A 14931-nucleotide genomic window follows, 5' to 3' on the forward strand; every position below is an offset into this window, starting at 1 on the left:
TCTCTCCCCTTGGTGTCCAAACACCATCCTGTGTGTGATGGAGTTTGGACACCAACAGGCAGGTTGGAAGGGAGGCAATTAGCCAAGGTTTGGCAGATGTTGGCATGAGATCATCCTGTTTTCCTCTCCTGCTTTCATGAGATCCAGATTATTCATTGTGATAATGAGTTTGAAATGAGGCCCATTGTGATAGAACATAAGTCTACCACTGATTAATTGATGACATTAGTAAAGAAAATTCACATTTGAACCGGTGTTTAGAAATGAGATAACACATGTAACATTTGTGAGATGTGCCTTGTCCTTCACTAGCAGTGCAAATGCTATAAATCAAATAGTTTAAAATTGAGAAAGAAGCCAAACTGTATATTTATGAGAGTACACAGCATTATGCCTTTGAAAATTCAGAGTGTATTAGTCAATATTACTGTAGGCAGAGTCCTGGTACTAACAAGATTAAAACAGAAAATATAGACAGTCTTTTACTAAAATCACAGAGTGAGTAATCTACTTTTAACTGACCTAGGGCTGAGTTCCTATAGGGCAGACATTTGCTATGTGTGTTATAAACACAGATTGTCTCTTTCTCTTTAAAAGTGGAAGATTCTAGTGTGGCTAAATGAATTTGGATAGCATCTAGCTAAACGTAAAAAAAAATCAAACAATAGGTTACATTAAGGTAGTAACTAGTGTGAAATGAAAAAGAAAGCTTTTCTGGACAAATTTCTATCCATATTTATATGGACATTTCATGTTAAGTATATGAATACCTAATTTCTAGAAACTGACTTATTGAGTCTTTCAGTAGGTCAGTATCTAGAAATACCGAGGTATCTAAATCAAACTAAATTCTGTAAAAGCGAGGTTGCCATACTGCTACTTGCTTTTAAAAGTCCTCCTCGGTTCTGAGTATTAGACTCAGAACTTTCGAAATCTGGTTCTTAGCCGCATTTTTGTTGACTGTTTCTCAGACCTGAGATGCTGGATCAGGATCCTTCAGTAATGTGGTGTAGATGCTCTCCTGGGCAGAAGTTGTCCTGAGATACTTCCCAAGAACCATCTTTCTGTGTCTTGAAATTCAAGTTGGCAGATCTATCTACTGGCTGTGGTGGGGCTCTAAGAATTTACACAAAGTGAAACTGGAGAAGAGTGGGGTAGCTACAGAGGGGTATAAGAATTCAGAAGAAACCTTTGCAGTTTCAGGTCACACAAACACCAACAGGATTCTTGATCTTTGTTATTATTTAAGGTGTAATATCTATGCTGTTGTGCAGTAGAAAGTCATAATTGTAAATGCAGGCATAGGCCTGTGGGGACATGGCTCACGTCTGAAGAGGCTTGTGCATTTTCTTCTTTCAGAGAAGATTGAAATCCCTTCATATCCTGTTTTCCTTTGCTCTTTCAGGGAACACTCTGTCTAAGAAGCTTTCTTGTTTTCTTGCAGTCCTCATTCCATCCCAGATCGCCTGCGGATCAGAGTGAACAGGATTAATTTACAAGAGTACGAGGGGCTACATTACGACAAGGAAAAGCTCCGGGAAGCTTGTAAGTTGGGAGAAGCCAGATTGTGGCTGCTTTTGGTAGAACATTCTGTACAAACCTTACTTTGACCAAAACAACCCCTACCCCAAAAATAACAACGAAAACCCCCAAAAACAGAGTCAAGCACACACTTTTGGATGAGTAATATCGAGAGTATGCTCATCTATATGTGCATATGTACAAATGTGTTCTCTCTATATAAATAGCATCTATAGAGATCATGTGTAGATATTCCACTGCTTTCTTATTTAAATATGTTTCTTATTATTATATTTATTGTAAAATAAGTGTTTTGTACACAGAGATTTTTTTATTAATGTCTTTCTGTTGGTTCTGCTGGGTTTCTAGTACATGAAACTGTACCAGATTTTATGATTAGCATCAGATTTCAAGCTGAGTGGAAGAGCATGATATATTTGATATTGAGAATGTGCACTGACCTGGAACATGATTCTTGCACAGGTACATTTATCTTGGGGAGCAAATCTGGGTTCCCCACACCCTTATTCTTTACCAGCCTTCAGTTTTCCATTTCAGAGAATAATCGCTGTTTTGTTTCCTCATGTAATGGTTTAATTGCTGTGTTTAGGGGTAAGTCAAAAGCAGACAGTGGTTGCTTTGGCAACAATGATGATGACAATCTGAACTTAAAAATGGAATTCCTTTCCTTGGTGACACACAAAGTCATTAATCAATGAGGGACAGGGCTTCTTGTGATAACAATTTAATAGTCTTGTTATGCATCTGGCTCATTATTCATATTAAATTACAAGCATGAGTGTTTGTTGTGCAACAGAGCTTCAGTTCCCTCTGCAATACAGAGTGCTTTGGTAATTACAGGATGGCAATCCTTTTAATTGGTTTGCTTATCTTATTGTTAGAAGATAGTTAAACTGTATCCATTTCACTCTTCCAGTCCTACCCCTCCTCAATTTACTATCTCTCCTTACACCAAAAGAATTGAAATAGCTTAAATTTTAACATAGGTCTTGACAGCCTTAAGTGAAGTTAGTGGAATTTGGTCATATTTAAAGCAATCAAAGCCTTCACTGGACTGAGAAGAATTTTAACAGGATCAGGATTATTCCTCACTGGAGCAGAACTTACTTCATGTTTAAATTGAGAGTTTGACATTGAGTAGATTTCAGGCCACACTGTACACAACTCCCCAACACTGTCAGAAACAACTTGGCTCATTTGAGGGTTTCCCATCTGAGGAGAGGTATTCTCATCCATCCTTAGTATGGATGCAAATTTTCTGTGTCTGTAGTTAGGACACTCCTTTGTCCTTAGGAGCCATTACATGTTCTGACACAAAACAAACAACTTCTTACACTATTGTCACTGCAGGAGTAGATGTGTATTTATTTGCCACCTGCCAAAATTCATAATGATAACATTATAAGAAAATGCCAGCAACTGATCTAACATCCTGGTTTTGTATTTCATATGGATTTGATCACTTAGTAGGAGTGTGCTTAAGAGGTTATCATTCAAAAAAGAGGTGTTTGTTCATTAAGACTTAAAATGATTGCTTTTGGACATTGGTAGGTCATTTGTAATGAAACACTTTTGAATCTTTTAAGTCAATGCATATCCACCATGATAATGTAACATAGTTGAATTGTACTGTTCTCCCCAGATATTTTTCATTTAGTTGTTTTTCCTACTACTCCTCTTTTAACTGTCCCAGTAATGCTTGTGCATTACTGTTGTTACTTACTTTAAGAATGTGAGAGAGCAAATATCCCCATTATCCTAAAAGAGACCAGAAGAAAAGATACTTCACCTTAGTCTTTGCAGTATGAATGTCTCCCTAGATGCTTGCAGGAGACCAAGTTTATCTACTTGCTCAGGCTTTGGCAGAATACTTACAACTGAATCCAGAATGCTGTACTTAATATCCATTTTTCATCCACAAGGATTAAAACAGTTCAACCTCCCTAAATAATTTGAGAACCAAGTACAATCTCACAGCAGTCTGAACAGGAAAAGGAAGCCAGTTAATAAGGAGTTGTCCCTTAAGGAAAAATAGCAAAGAACCTATTACAGTTTTTGCCTGTTACGTGTCTCCATGATACATTTTTGAGAGCTCTAACCTCACTGTAATAATCTGGATCATTTTAACTCACAGTGAATACATTAATCCCACTTGCTTACTTGTAATACTGATTTGAATCTATCAACTATTTCACCTAAGATTGTCTTCTGACATAGAGGAGCTCATGATACAAAATGTTCCATGAAGATTAATCTTCACTCTGCTGGAGGTAGACACTTCATTTTGAAAGCCTCCAGAACAATTCAAGAATGTCATTTTGTCCTTTGAAGGGCATGACTGTCCTCAGCTCATTCTCCTTCTGTTGTTTTCTACTTTTCTTGTCAATGCAGCTGGCATTTAACCCAGATGCTGTTTGTGAATTGTCCCTTTCTTCCCTCCCCTTGCTGCTCCTTTTCTCCTGTCAGCATCTCAGTATTGTGTGGGGGATGATTAATGATGGTACAGAGGGTGCTTATTGATCCTTCAGTGAGGAGGGATGAATGCTTTGATGCAGCATTTTAAGAAAGGGATGTATGTTGGCATTTTAGTTATGTTTTAATATTCTTCACTGCAAATGTAGTTGTCTTTTCTAACACCTCCTTATTCATGTCCTAAGCACTTGCCACCGAAGTCACAAGCTTCACCATCTCTGGCCAATGTGAGAGTTGTACATTACAATGACCACAACTAAGATTATCTCACTCAAGAAGTGAGGTGGACTGATGTCTCTAGGTGGACAGAATTTATTTCTGCCTCTGCTGCCTGCTTATCTTGTGCGCGCTATCTCTCTGGCTTCCTGTTATAGCAGTAAAGTGTGATCCAAAGCAGCACTGTGGGTGAACAATTGAGTTATTTTTAAGACAGCAAAATCTTTCTGTGTGACTCTGTATTTTCTCCTTTCCAATATAACTAAGAATTTCCTGACAATGGAGGCATATGTGGAAACCAATTTGGTTTAAAAAAAAGGCAACAAACAAACCAAACATAAGCTAGTCACCTAGTGATCTTCTGTGCTTCTTAGTTCTTCCTAGCAACACCATTTCAGATTTGCACCATAAAAATATATCAGTGAAATAACCCACCATAAGCAGTTACTGAACAGTTGTGGGGTTTTTTAATAGGGTATGTTAACCCTTACTGCCCTTAGCTTGTTGTGTGTGCCCTAGCCATGGAGAATAATTTTATCTTCCTCAGTACCACTAAGATTAAGGAGGAATCATACCCAGTTGCAGTGATGACAGTATTAGAAATAACTCTCAGCCTTGTGTCAGCTCTGGGTTTCCCATACTTTCTTTTACACAGAGCCAGCTGCTCCTTATGTCCTCTAGAATAAAATGGCACACTAGACTCAAGAGAAATGTTAAAAGAAAATTTAGTTCCATGTGTTTAACAATTGGACTGTAACCTAACATTCCTTTTCAGTGCAGCCTCCTTGCTGTGTGTGTGTGCATGATGCTGTAACATGATGGGAGCTTAACCTTGAATTCTTTTCTCTTTGATTATCTGTAGCTAAATGTCTATAATATGTGTGCCTCTAATATCTGTGGGTTACCTGAGGATTTTGGGGTCATCCTAGGAGCTCTTACCAGATACATGGGGGTACACAGAGTGACAAGCTTGTGAGTCTTTGTGATGTGTACATGTACAGTGATACTGTAGCTTCCTCATACCAGAAATGCACTTAGAAGCCTTGATCTATCAAAGGCATTCTGGCTCTTTAAAACATAGGGATATCACAGGTGAAGCTATTTGGAGACCAGCTCGTGTGATTTTTGAGCAGCTAGCTAAATAAGAAAGGGCCAACACTCAGGACTTGGTATTTATATCCTGAATATGTAATATAAAAGTCAGCAGGGAGCAGAAGACTTCCTGATGAGCCACGAAGGAAATGTGCTTATATTGGGAAGCAATTTTGAGCTGGGTGGATTTAGACAAGGTAGGTTGTGCAGATACAAACCTTCTCTTTCATCTGCTAAAGGATGCACCAATGGGCATTTATTTGTCAGTAGATCTCTCTGGGCACGTGGTAGAAGCTCCATAAAAGAAAATATTACCTTCAGTCTGCTTAGAGGTCAGTGCCTTGCTCTAACAACTTTCTTTTGTCAATACGTGTTGTGCACACATTAGCTAATTTAGGTATTTCTTCATTACAGTGATTTCATAAGATCTGAACCTGAGAGGGGTTGAATGGATTGCTTAAAGCCTCCCAGCAAAGTGAAAACAAGAGGATTAGAAGGCAGTAGTGAGTTAAATATTGGAAATTGCTGTTCTCTGAGGCTGGGGGAAGGAGTAAACCCAAGCCATTGAAATTTCATATAATGGGGTTATAGAGGCATAGAATGATTTTAGTGGGAAGGGATTTTTAAAAATCATCTAGTTCCAACCCACTGTCATGGGCAGGGACCTCTTCCACTAGAGCAGGCTGCTCAAAGACCCTGCCCTTGAACTCTCCCAGGAATGTGGACATCTTCCACTTATCTGGGCTACCCACTCCAGTGTCTTGCCACTCTCATTGTAGAGAATTTCTTCCTAATATCTAATCTAAATCTATCTTGTCTTGACACTTCACAGGGCATATTCAGTACAGTCCTCTGGCTTTCGAGCTAGTGGGAAATTGTCGTGTGTTAAGTTTGTAATTTTCTTTAAACCAGAAGAGATAGGCATTTATATTTATAAAATTTTTATCTATATAAAATTTATAAATTTATTAAAATATATATTTATATTTACATTAGAGAAGTGGAGAGAAGCAAGAATATTAAGTTTCCAGGAAATCACACTGTAGTTTGTCTTTCTCATGGAGGCTTTTCTGTGAGGTTCTTCTGTTCATAATCTACTTGCATGTTTCCTTAGTTCTTTTCTGATTTGATTTCCTCTCACTTTTTCAGTCCTGGTTGTCCCCTTTGGATAACTCATCCCACACACATCCTTCCTGCCTTAGTCTGTCTCTGCAGACCTCACAGCACAGGTTTCTGCTCTTTTTCTTTACCCTAAATACTTATTTGTTGTTTATCCAGATCTCTGCTGTCAGCTCTTACTTCCAATATCCATTCCCAGCCAGCTTCAATTCCCAGCTCTTTGGATTTTTTTTCTATAATCTGTTTCTTTTTGTGTGGTGTTTGGCACAGGTTCTCTCCTCCTTTGACTTGGGCAGCTTCTTCCCTTTTGGCGGGATATTGGAAAAATCACTGAGAGACTGGAGGGAATGACTGCCTTTTCCAACATGGACTGGTTTAATCTGATAATCTTCACTCTGTGTGTTTTACCTCCTTATATGTGAGGATTTTGCAAGTGGGCTAAAAAAACCTGGTAGCCAATGAACCTAGAGAGAATTGGGTTTTCTCAGTATAATAAGCAGAAGGGATCTGAAGAGACACATGGCTTAGATTTGTGTGGTAAGAAAGTCCTTTTGTACAAACTCAGTTTTATTAAAACCAAACTGTGAAAGCCAAACCTCTTAATAGAAAAGTCTGAATACTTTATAATTCTCTATTTGCTTGGTTCTTCATATTCATAATATCATATTCTTAATATCTTAATATCAGGAAGCCCTTCAGGAAAATGGCATTCTTATGACATATTCAGTAGTGAGGATCCTTTATTTGTTACATTAAACATTTACAGTCCAATGTCTAATCTCCCCAGTCCCCTGCGGTATCAGAATCAGAATGAGTTTTCCTGGCATTCACATCTACTATAATGTTCTGTCTCAAGGCTGTTTTGTTTGGGATTTGAGTGGGTTAATCATGGTATTAAGATCACAAATGGAATCCTTTCATAACAATAAACAGGTAAGTTAATTGAATTTTATAATATATATAAGTATGTTTGGGCTTCCTTCATTTGTGTCCTCAATACTATTAAGGAGTTCACTAGCTCTTGGTATTCAGCATAATGGGGACTTAATAGGTGGAAGATTTGTTTGTTGCTTACAAATTCCATAGCTAATTTCATGAGGACTTAGGAAATCACTCCTAATCTTGCAGTTAATTAGAACACCAGGCTGGCCATACTGCTGCATCTGCCCAACCCTCCTCCTGCTGATCCTTGGTTTTGGTTAGTGTTGCTAGGATCAAAAGCCTTTCTGCAGTACTGGTTCAGATCATAAAGCAGCTGCCTGCCTGTCTCATTTCCTGGGCTTCTTGCACTGCTGCTCATCACAGCTGCCTGGACAAAGTCCCTTTTCATCATTCAGGGGGCACAAAGGAACTGGGAGATGGATGCAAGTGGCCAGAAGAGCAGATGCCTCCAGAGAAAAATATCTGGCACTTGAGTGCTGTGGCTTGGCTCATGATCTGAGACTATTCCTTATTTTTGGCACAGTCACGTGGGTGGGTTTATCCACATATTCACAGGAGTGGACAGTGTGTGTGTACATGGAAAGTGGTTTTGTAGTGCCTGTCCTTTTGATGTGTTTGCCCTCCCACCTCTCTCCTGGCATATCCAGTAATCCCTGTGCCCCACAGGGATTTGTACTGTCCACATCCTCATCCACACAGCAAATGCAGAGAGGATCCTTTAGTCCTGGATGAAAGTGCCCACAGTGTTACTGTCTGCTCTGCATGTTGACTTGGCCTTTAATTGATTTATCGTAAATTAACTCCTTTTGCTTCTATTGAGTGCTATTGCACTATTTGTACAATGAGCAGCAGCCCCAGAGTTTCTATCCCATTATCAACCACTAAGCATTTGCTTTTGTTTTAGAACAGCAACCATTGTGAGGCACTTTGTAAATCTTGGCTGTGTGGTGCATTTTGATTGCTTATTGTGGTTTATGATAAAAATCAGGGCTGTGAACATTTTCCTTGCTGAAAGCCAAATGGGTTTTGCAAAAGGAGCCAACCAAGCAACAAATGAACAACAACAACAACAAAAATTGGGAAGCAACATTTTAGCATATACTTTACTGTTATCCAGTAATGACTTTAAAGGCTTTTCAAAGGCCATGAACCACATGGAATGGAACCACTTGAGACCTACCTCGCACATTACACCTTAGCTAGCTACTGACCCCAAGTGCCATAAATCATGCTAATTCACGATTTCCAAACAGTTAAGGCAGCACTTTTCTTTTTAAGGATGAAGTCTCACAGCCCAGAGTTTCTGAACTGTTCTTTGTCCACTAAGAACCAGTATCATATAATTTAAGTAAAGCTGTGAATCCCTACTTCTTCAATCATTAGATGAGATTCACTAAGTATCACCACTAATATCTACTGCATGCTAGTTTTTTCTTTTTTAGATACTTTGGAGGATTTCTTCAGAATTACAGTTGTTTTAAGATCCTCCTCTTTTGGTCTGTCGGGAGTGGTGATAGTTAAGGATTCCAATTCTGTTATCTGTGTTGTTTTGTCAGGTCAAAGCTTTAGTCTGCATTAAGTGTAGAGGAGAGAGAAAAAAATCTGTGGTGACAGTCTGCGAGCCAGTGCTGTAACTCCCCAGTGCTCTGTAGCTGTTGGAGGTGTAGCCATGTCTGCTACAATTCAGTTTTTAGTGCTATAAATGAATTTAACAAACACTTCTCTCAGTAAGGGCTGCAAAGGGATCTGTTCAATTGAATCTAGATAGCCATTAAGAAGTCTCTGCAAAGAGCTTGAGGGGCTCCTGCCAAAACAGGTTAAGCAATAATAAACACTAAGCAAAGAGAATCAGTCTGTAGCCCAGAGCATTGGAGTGTTTGAAGCAAGCCCTGCTTCTAACCCTCCTTCCACTTGCTTGTGTCTCAGTCTCTGTTCTGCGCTGAAAGAATCTTGGAGGTCTCCATGACCACTGTTTCCACCTGGCCCGTCTGAAAATGTGCAGGGGACTGTCATCACTATTGGGTGTCAGTGTCGTTTCAGGAGATGTGTAACCTCTTCCTTCCCACCTATTCCTTCTTTATGTTCTTGTTCTCACTCCAGCATTTTTTCCCTGCCTCCCATTTTCCTGGGTCTACAGTTCTTCTGCTGTTCAATTTGCTTTCCAAACACAATTCTAGCAGCACTGCTGAGCCCTGTGCTGGCCTCTGAGGTCCACAGTGACCTTGACTGCAGCAGGAGCTCCCCAGCTCTTCTCCTTGGAAACCACTGAGCTCCTCTTTGTGCTTCAGGCTTTGGTGGACCAGAAAAATAGGAGCTCTCTTCCCCAATATCTTAGCACTGTCTTGTTCTCTTATCAGAATGAAGAATTTTTAAGTATTTAAATACTTTTCTCCCACTTAATCAACTTCTCTTCAACAGCAGGAAGGTTTGCAGCACAGTTGTGTTTTCTGTTTATCTCAGAAACCTTGGTGATTTCATGTTGCTGCTCATTATCCACTTATCAAAATTGTTTATGAGTTGATATTCTGTTCTGCTTCTGGAATATTTCATGTGAGAATTTAAATATCTTTCCTGCTGCTCCAATAATTTTTTTGGCCATTATTTGATTAAAGACCCTTCAGGGAGAGAAAAATAACTTAATTCAGTGATTCACTTTTACAAAATCAGGTACTCAAGAGTGTTCACTTGTTTTCTTTTTATTTAATGAGATCTTAGTAGGCAGCTCTCTTTATTGTGGACTCACCTTTTTCTCTTTTATTGTATTCTTTATAATTTATTTTTCTTTTTGTGATTTTGTTTTGGACTCTTTGGTGGCAAGAACAGAATGAATGTGAAAACCTCAATCTCCTGTTAATAAAATTTGAAAAAAAAGGTTTTTCTGCATTTTCACAAGTTGTCTTTTTTTTTTTTTTCTGTCTGACTAAATATGGAAATGTGTCCATTCTGTGTAGATGGAATAATATCTGTTTTGGTTTAAAAGCAGCCTTAGATAAAAATAAGCTGGTATTGGATAGTTTTCCCTGATATCAGCCTGTGATTTCTATTGCTTTAAACCTGTAGACTTTGAGTTCTGAGAATGAAATATCACTCTTATTTCAAGATACAAGGGTGCCCCCCAAAACTCTTGTTCTGGGATAGGTTCCTTTGTTTTACAGATAATATTTGATGTTCAGATGTGAAAATGAAGTACTCAATTTAACTGAATATGTTTTAGCTTCTTTCATGAAACCATGAAAGATGGTTGAAAATGAAATATTTGATAATTAAAAGTGGGTGAAAGTGATGATGATTAATATGCTCTTGCTTTTACATAAATGTTAATGTTTAGATAGCAGAAAACTTTCATGAGGGTGTGAAAAAAAACAATGTTGGAAACCATTGCAAGTCTGTTACAGTTCAAGAGACTTGAGTTAAAGAGGTTTATCTTTGTTTCTGATTCTTTCAGCCATTCCCTTAGGGATCATAGTTGTACGAGGAGATTGTGACTTGGAGACTTGTCGTATGTACATTGACCGTCTGCAAGAGGTGAGGCCTTTGTGAATTCAGGTATCACTCACAAACCTGTTTTATGCTTCTTCCCATTCTGAGTACAGGGGTCTAATAATTGCAACAACCATGTATGAAGAGTATTGCAATTTACCTATCATTGAAACCAAAAATCTAGAATTAAGATATGATAATAAAAGTACTGAAAAATATTCCCTAAACAGGAAATTAAAAATCATACTGATTCCTTTTAAATGATAACAGAATTGAAGTGGATGGGTGTGTTTACTTCTCCTTGATTTATAATGGAATACTAGGACTTTCCATATATCTTGTTGAAAATGCATAAATTATGGATTAGAAAGTGTGTTATGCAAGGATAAACACTGTGGCATTTGAGTGGGTCTAATTATGCAAATGTCGTTCTCTAATAATGGAGTAATATGAGACACCACTAAGCACAGCAAGTATCAACTAGATATTTTCAAAGACACAGAAATGGGTGTTCATGCAACTAACAATGGTTTTGCTCTTATTCTTGAGCACCTTGCCTCATGAGAGTTCATTCTACAATACACCCTGGGAAATGCAGACTCTAAATGCCTCATTACCCTAATCATTTTAAGTGTGAACCCCTTTAATGATAAAACTAATGGGTTTTCATTAATGTATTGTCTCTGACTTTTTCAATCTCTTAGTGGTAGCTTTTAAAAACATTTACGAGTCTGATGACATTACATTTATAAACAATTTATATATGAACATTTACAAGACTTTATAAATTGTTGGTCTAGTATACATAGGACTATGAAGCTCATCCCTTCCATTGAACTCCTTGGGAGCCATTAATTTCCAATAGATTTTGGAACTCCACACTTGCAATCTGAATATGAAACTTAGTATCTCACTTGAGGCTTTCACTTCTTTGTATTTCAGCCAGGATTCCCTTTATCAAATGCATTTCTGGACAGTCAGACCTGGAGTGTGACTATTATTATCAGACATAAATCCATATTGTAAGGTGGTGCATATTTGAAGTATCCAGTACAGGAAATTACAGTGAAATACTTATGATGATGATCTTATTAGATTAGATTAGAAATGTGATCTCACACTGAGTCCAGGCAGTCTTAAGTACAATCCCTGAAGGAAGCACAGTTAGAAATTTTGGTTGACTTAATTACCCATAGTGATTATGGAAGGAATTGTGTTTCTCCAACCTTTTGCAGGGTTTGTACTAATTTTTGCATGTGTGCTTGATTTGGCTCAGTCCCATTTGCTGGGAGTAGAGGTGCCAAGGTTTGCTGAGCTCTGCCAGTTTCCATGCTGCTGCAGGGCAATATTCTGCAGGCCAGGCTCTTTAGTAGACTATGTCATGTGCTATAACTATTTGACAAAATCTCTGTTAAAATAAATTAGATGCCTGAACCCTGTTAAATGTCAGGACCATTCTGGTATGACCTTCTTGGAGTGAGGTTGTCTTAAAATAGAGAGAACTGTCAGTGATTTTCTGAAGTGCATTAATCACTCAGAAATATTTGCAAAAGTGTCTTAAAGATTTATGACATATTTTCATTAATTTTGGTGCTGATATTGTAAATTTAGATAGTTCTCTTGGAACAAATAGTTTTTTTTTAACATGATAAGATACATTAGTGTCATCTCTTTTTGAAACTAGTTTTTTGGGCCAAATACATACAAATCTAAACTTTGAGTGAGCTTTCCTTAGCTTTTCTGTGGCATTTGTTTCATATGCTTACAAACAGTGAAAAATATTTGCCAAATGATTTGTTTTCACCCAACCACTTCAGATAGTAGAGCTACAAACAGCTCTTGTTGTTGCTTTACTCTTTTTCATCACTGCCCTGTCTTTCATTCTCCTGCTAGGACCTACAGTCAGTAACCTCTACTACACAAAGAGTTCATTACCAGGTAAGATAAGCTTTTCTTTTAGTATCAGAGCAGAAAGAGGCTTAAATATGGGAATGATGCTCTTTGTATTTGAACCTGTATGTTAGATGAATTTCTAATTATCTGATTTACCCTTAAATATTGGAAGCAAGTTCTGCTTTCTCCTGGACAAGTTTTATGGAATCACCTTTATAATTAGCAAAGCTTGCTGATGCTTGTGATATTGCAATAGCAGTATTTTCCACATTGAAGTGAATAAGAAAATGTTTCCTCTAGAACAAATGACAAAAGCAAAATTTTTTCTCTGTCTGAGAAACTGAACAATGACATGTTGTATTTCATAGCTGTTGTAATGAAGTCAATCAAAGAGGGGAAAAAAAGGTGTTTTAGCAGGCCCAGCTTCTTAATAATTCTGTACAGGACAGCCATCTACCTTCACTTTACATAATATTCAGGGTAATATTTTAGTCCATCGTAAGCACATGTGTGTTTTCTGCATGAGATAAATAGCTTTTAGTTTAGATGGATAGTTCTTAAAATTGGTCTCTTTGTGTTTTACAACTTTATTCTACATTTTATGCAGTACAGAACTTGTCTTTTCAGTTGGAAGTATCCTTCAAGAATGTGTATTTCTTTCAGTAGAATAATTCATTGTAGAGTGCTTAAAGTGGAAGTAAACTGAGTGAGGCTAACTCTACTGACTCCTGAACTGATCTGATATTAGCATGGACATTTGGCACAGACCATGGTCAGTTGACACAGTGCTTAGGATCACAGGACAAGTTTGCATGGTGCTGATAGCATCTTCCTACAAATAACAATGCAAGTCTTGTTGGATCAACAGGAATGAGTTCACTGAAGCACACAGAGAGCCAAACTACAGGAACCAATTGTGGTGAAATTGCAGATAATTTTTTGGGGTTAATGATTACTTGGGGGATGCAGAAAAAAATTCCAGTTTCACAGGAATGCCTGTAGATGCTGTAGTGACTGCAGACACTATAAGAAAATGCAATTTGGCATGTTTTCCTGGACTTGCCTTCTTTATATCAGTTGATAGTTTGTTTCTTTGTTTCCCTATCCAATGCTAACTTCATATTCTTGACATTTCCATCAGTCATTGCCCTGGAACTGGGTTTTAGAACAGTGTTAGTGTCTAGCAAATTGACTAATAAACCAGCATGTATGGTTCTGTTCCACTCATTATGAATTAACCTAAGTGGCTGCTGACTGCTCCATGTGTAGGAAACTGCCTGAGGTAAAATGAAGAGCAAAATCTGTGTGTATGGGGAGATGTACAAGAGAGTATGAAATGTCAGAAATCAGCTCCATACTTGGCTCTAACCTCTGCTGTTACAGCAGTATATAAATTAGATGCCTACCCATCTTCTCTAGTGCACAGCAGTGTGAAATCCCTAACATACCATTCATTTTTTATGATGCTACATTTTAAATGCACCCTCTCTCTGTTTTGTCTTCAGTACTTGTTTGTCTAGTATTCTTTTTTTTTCCCTCAGTAGTTCATTTCTGCAAATTGTCTCATTAGGTTAATTTGAGGTTTGTTCCATATTTGTTGGTATCCCTCTACATTTTACAGAAATGGGAAGAAGAGGGGGATAACAGGTATGAATAGGGTGCTTGAGCTGATTGAGCAGTCTTTATACCTCACTAATAAAGTGCCATGGGTACTTTTAAATCTCGTAAATACAATTTTCTTGTGTAATTCCTCTGCAGTTCAAAACATAGGCAGTCAGCAGAAATATTAGCAAACCAAAGTGCAAATGAGAAAAAATATACAGGAGTGTTTTCTCATTCTGCTTTGTTTCTCTAATGAGTTTAATGCTCAAAAAATATCATTCTCATGGGCCTGAAACTTTGCAAACTAGTTCTGTAGTGGAACTGCAATGAAGTCTTAGAGGGAGTATGTCAGAATGTGCAATTTGTGACTCAAGTTGACATTTACCAGCAGTATTCCTATCTTCATTTTCTCAGCATTTTGTACTATATGAATTTTACTCGTTTCTCCTCTTTTTATAAACTGCATTTTAGTACACACTATTGGATGTTTTCTTTCTTTTCTCCTTTGTGTTGCAGTCCCCTCCATTCCTCACAGGGTGGACTAAATATAAAGCTTTGTGCATGTAGATACAA

The 14931-nt window shown here is 37.9% G+C and overlaps 1 protein-coding gene across 6 annotated transcripts in view; it reads left to right on the plus strand.

The window, feature by feature from the left end:
• DGKI (diacylglycerol kinase iota) overlaps window positions 1–14931 on the plus strand; it is a 199444-nt gene that overhangs the window by 131806 nt on the left and 52707 nt on the right. For all 6 annotated transcript variants that reach the window (XM_059472537.1, XM_059472541.1, XM_059472540.1 and 3 more), the window contains 3 exons: window positions 1445–1545; window positions 10829–10908; window positions 12757–12801. In XM_059472537.1, coding sequence (XP_059328520.1) covers window positions 1445–1545; window positions 10829–10908; window positions 12757–12801 — 226 coding nt within the window. The remainder of the gene's footprint in view (window positions 1–1444; window positions 1546–10828; window positions 10909–12756; window positions 12802–14931) is intronic.

The sequence above is a fragment of the Ammospiza nelsoni genome, chromosome 5 (assembly GCF_027579445.1).
Source record: "Ammospiza nelsoni isolate bAmmNel1 chromosome 5, bAmmNel1.pri, whole genome shotgun sequence".
Classification (NCBI taxonomy): domain Eukaryota; kingdom Metazoa; phylum Chordata; class Aves; order Passeriformes; family Passerellidae; genus Ammospiza; species Ammospiza nelsoni.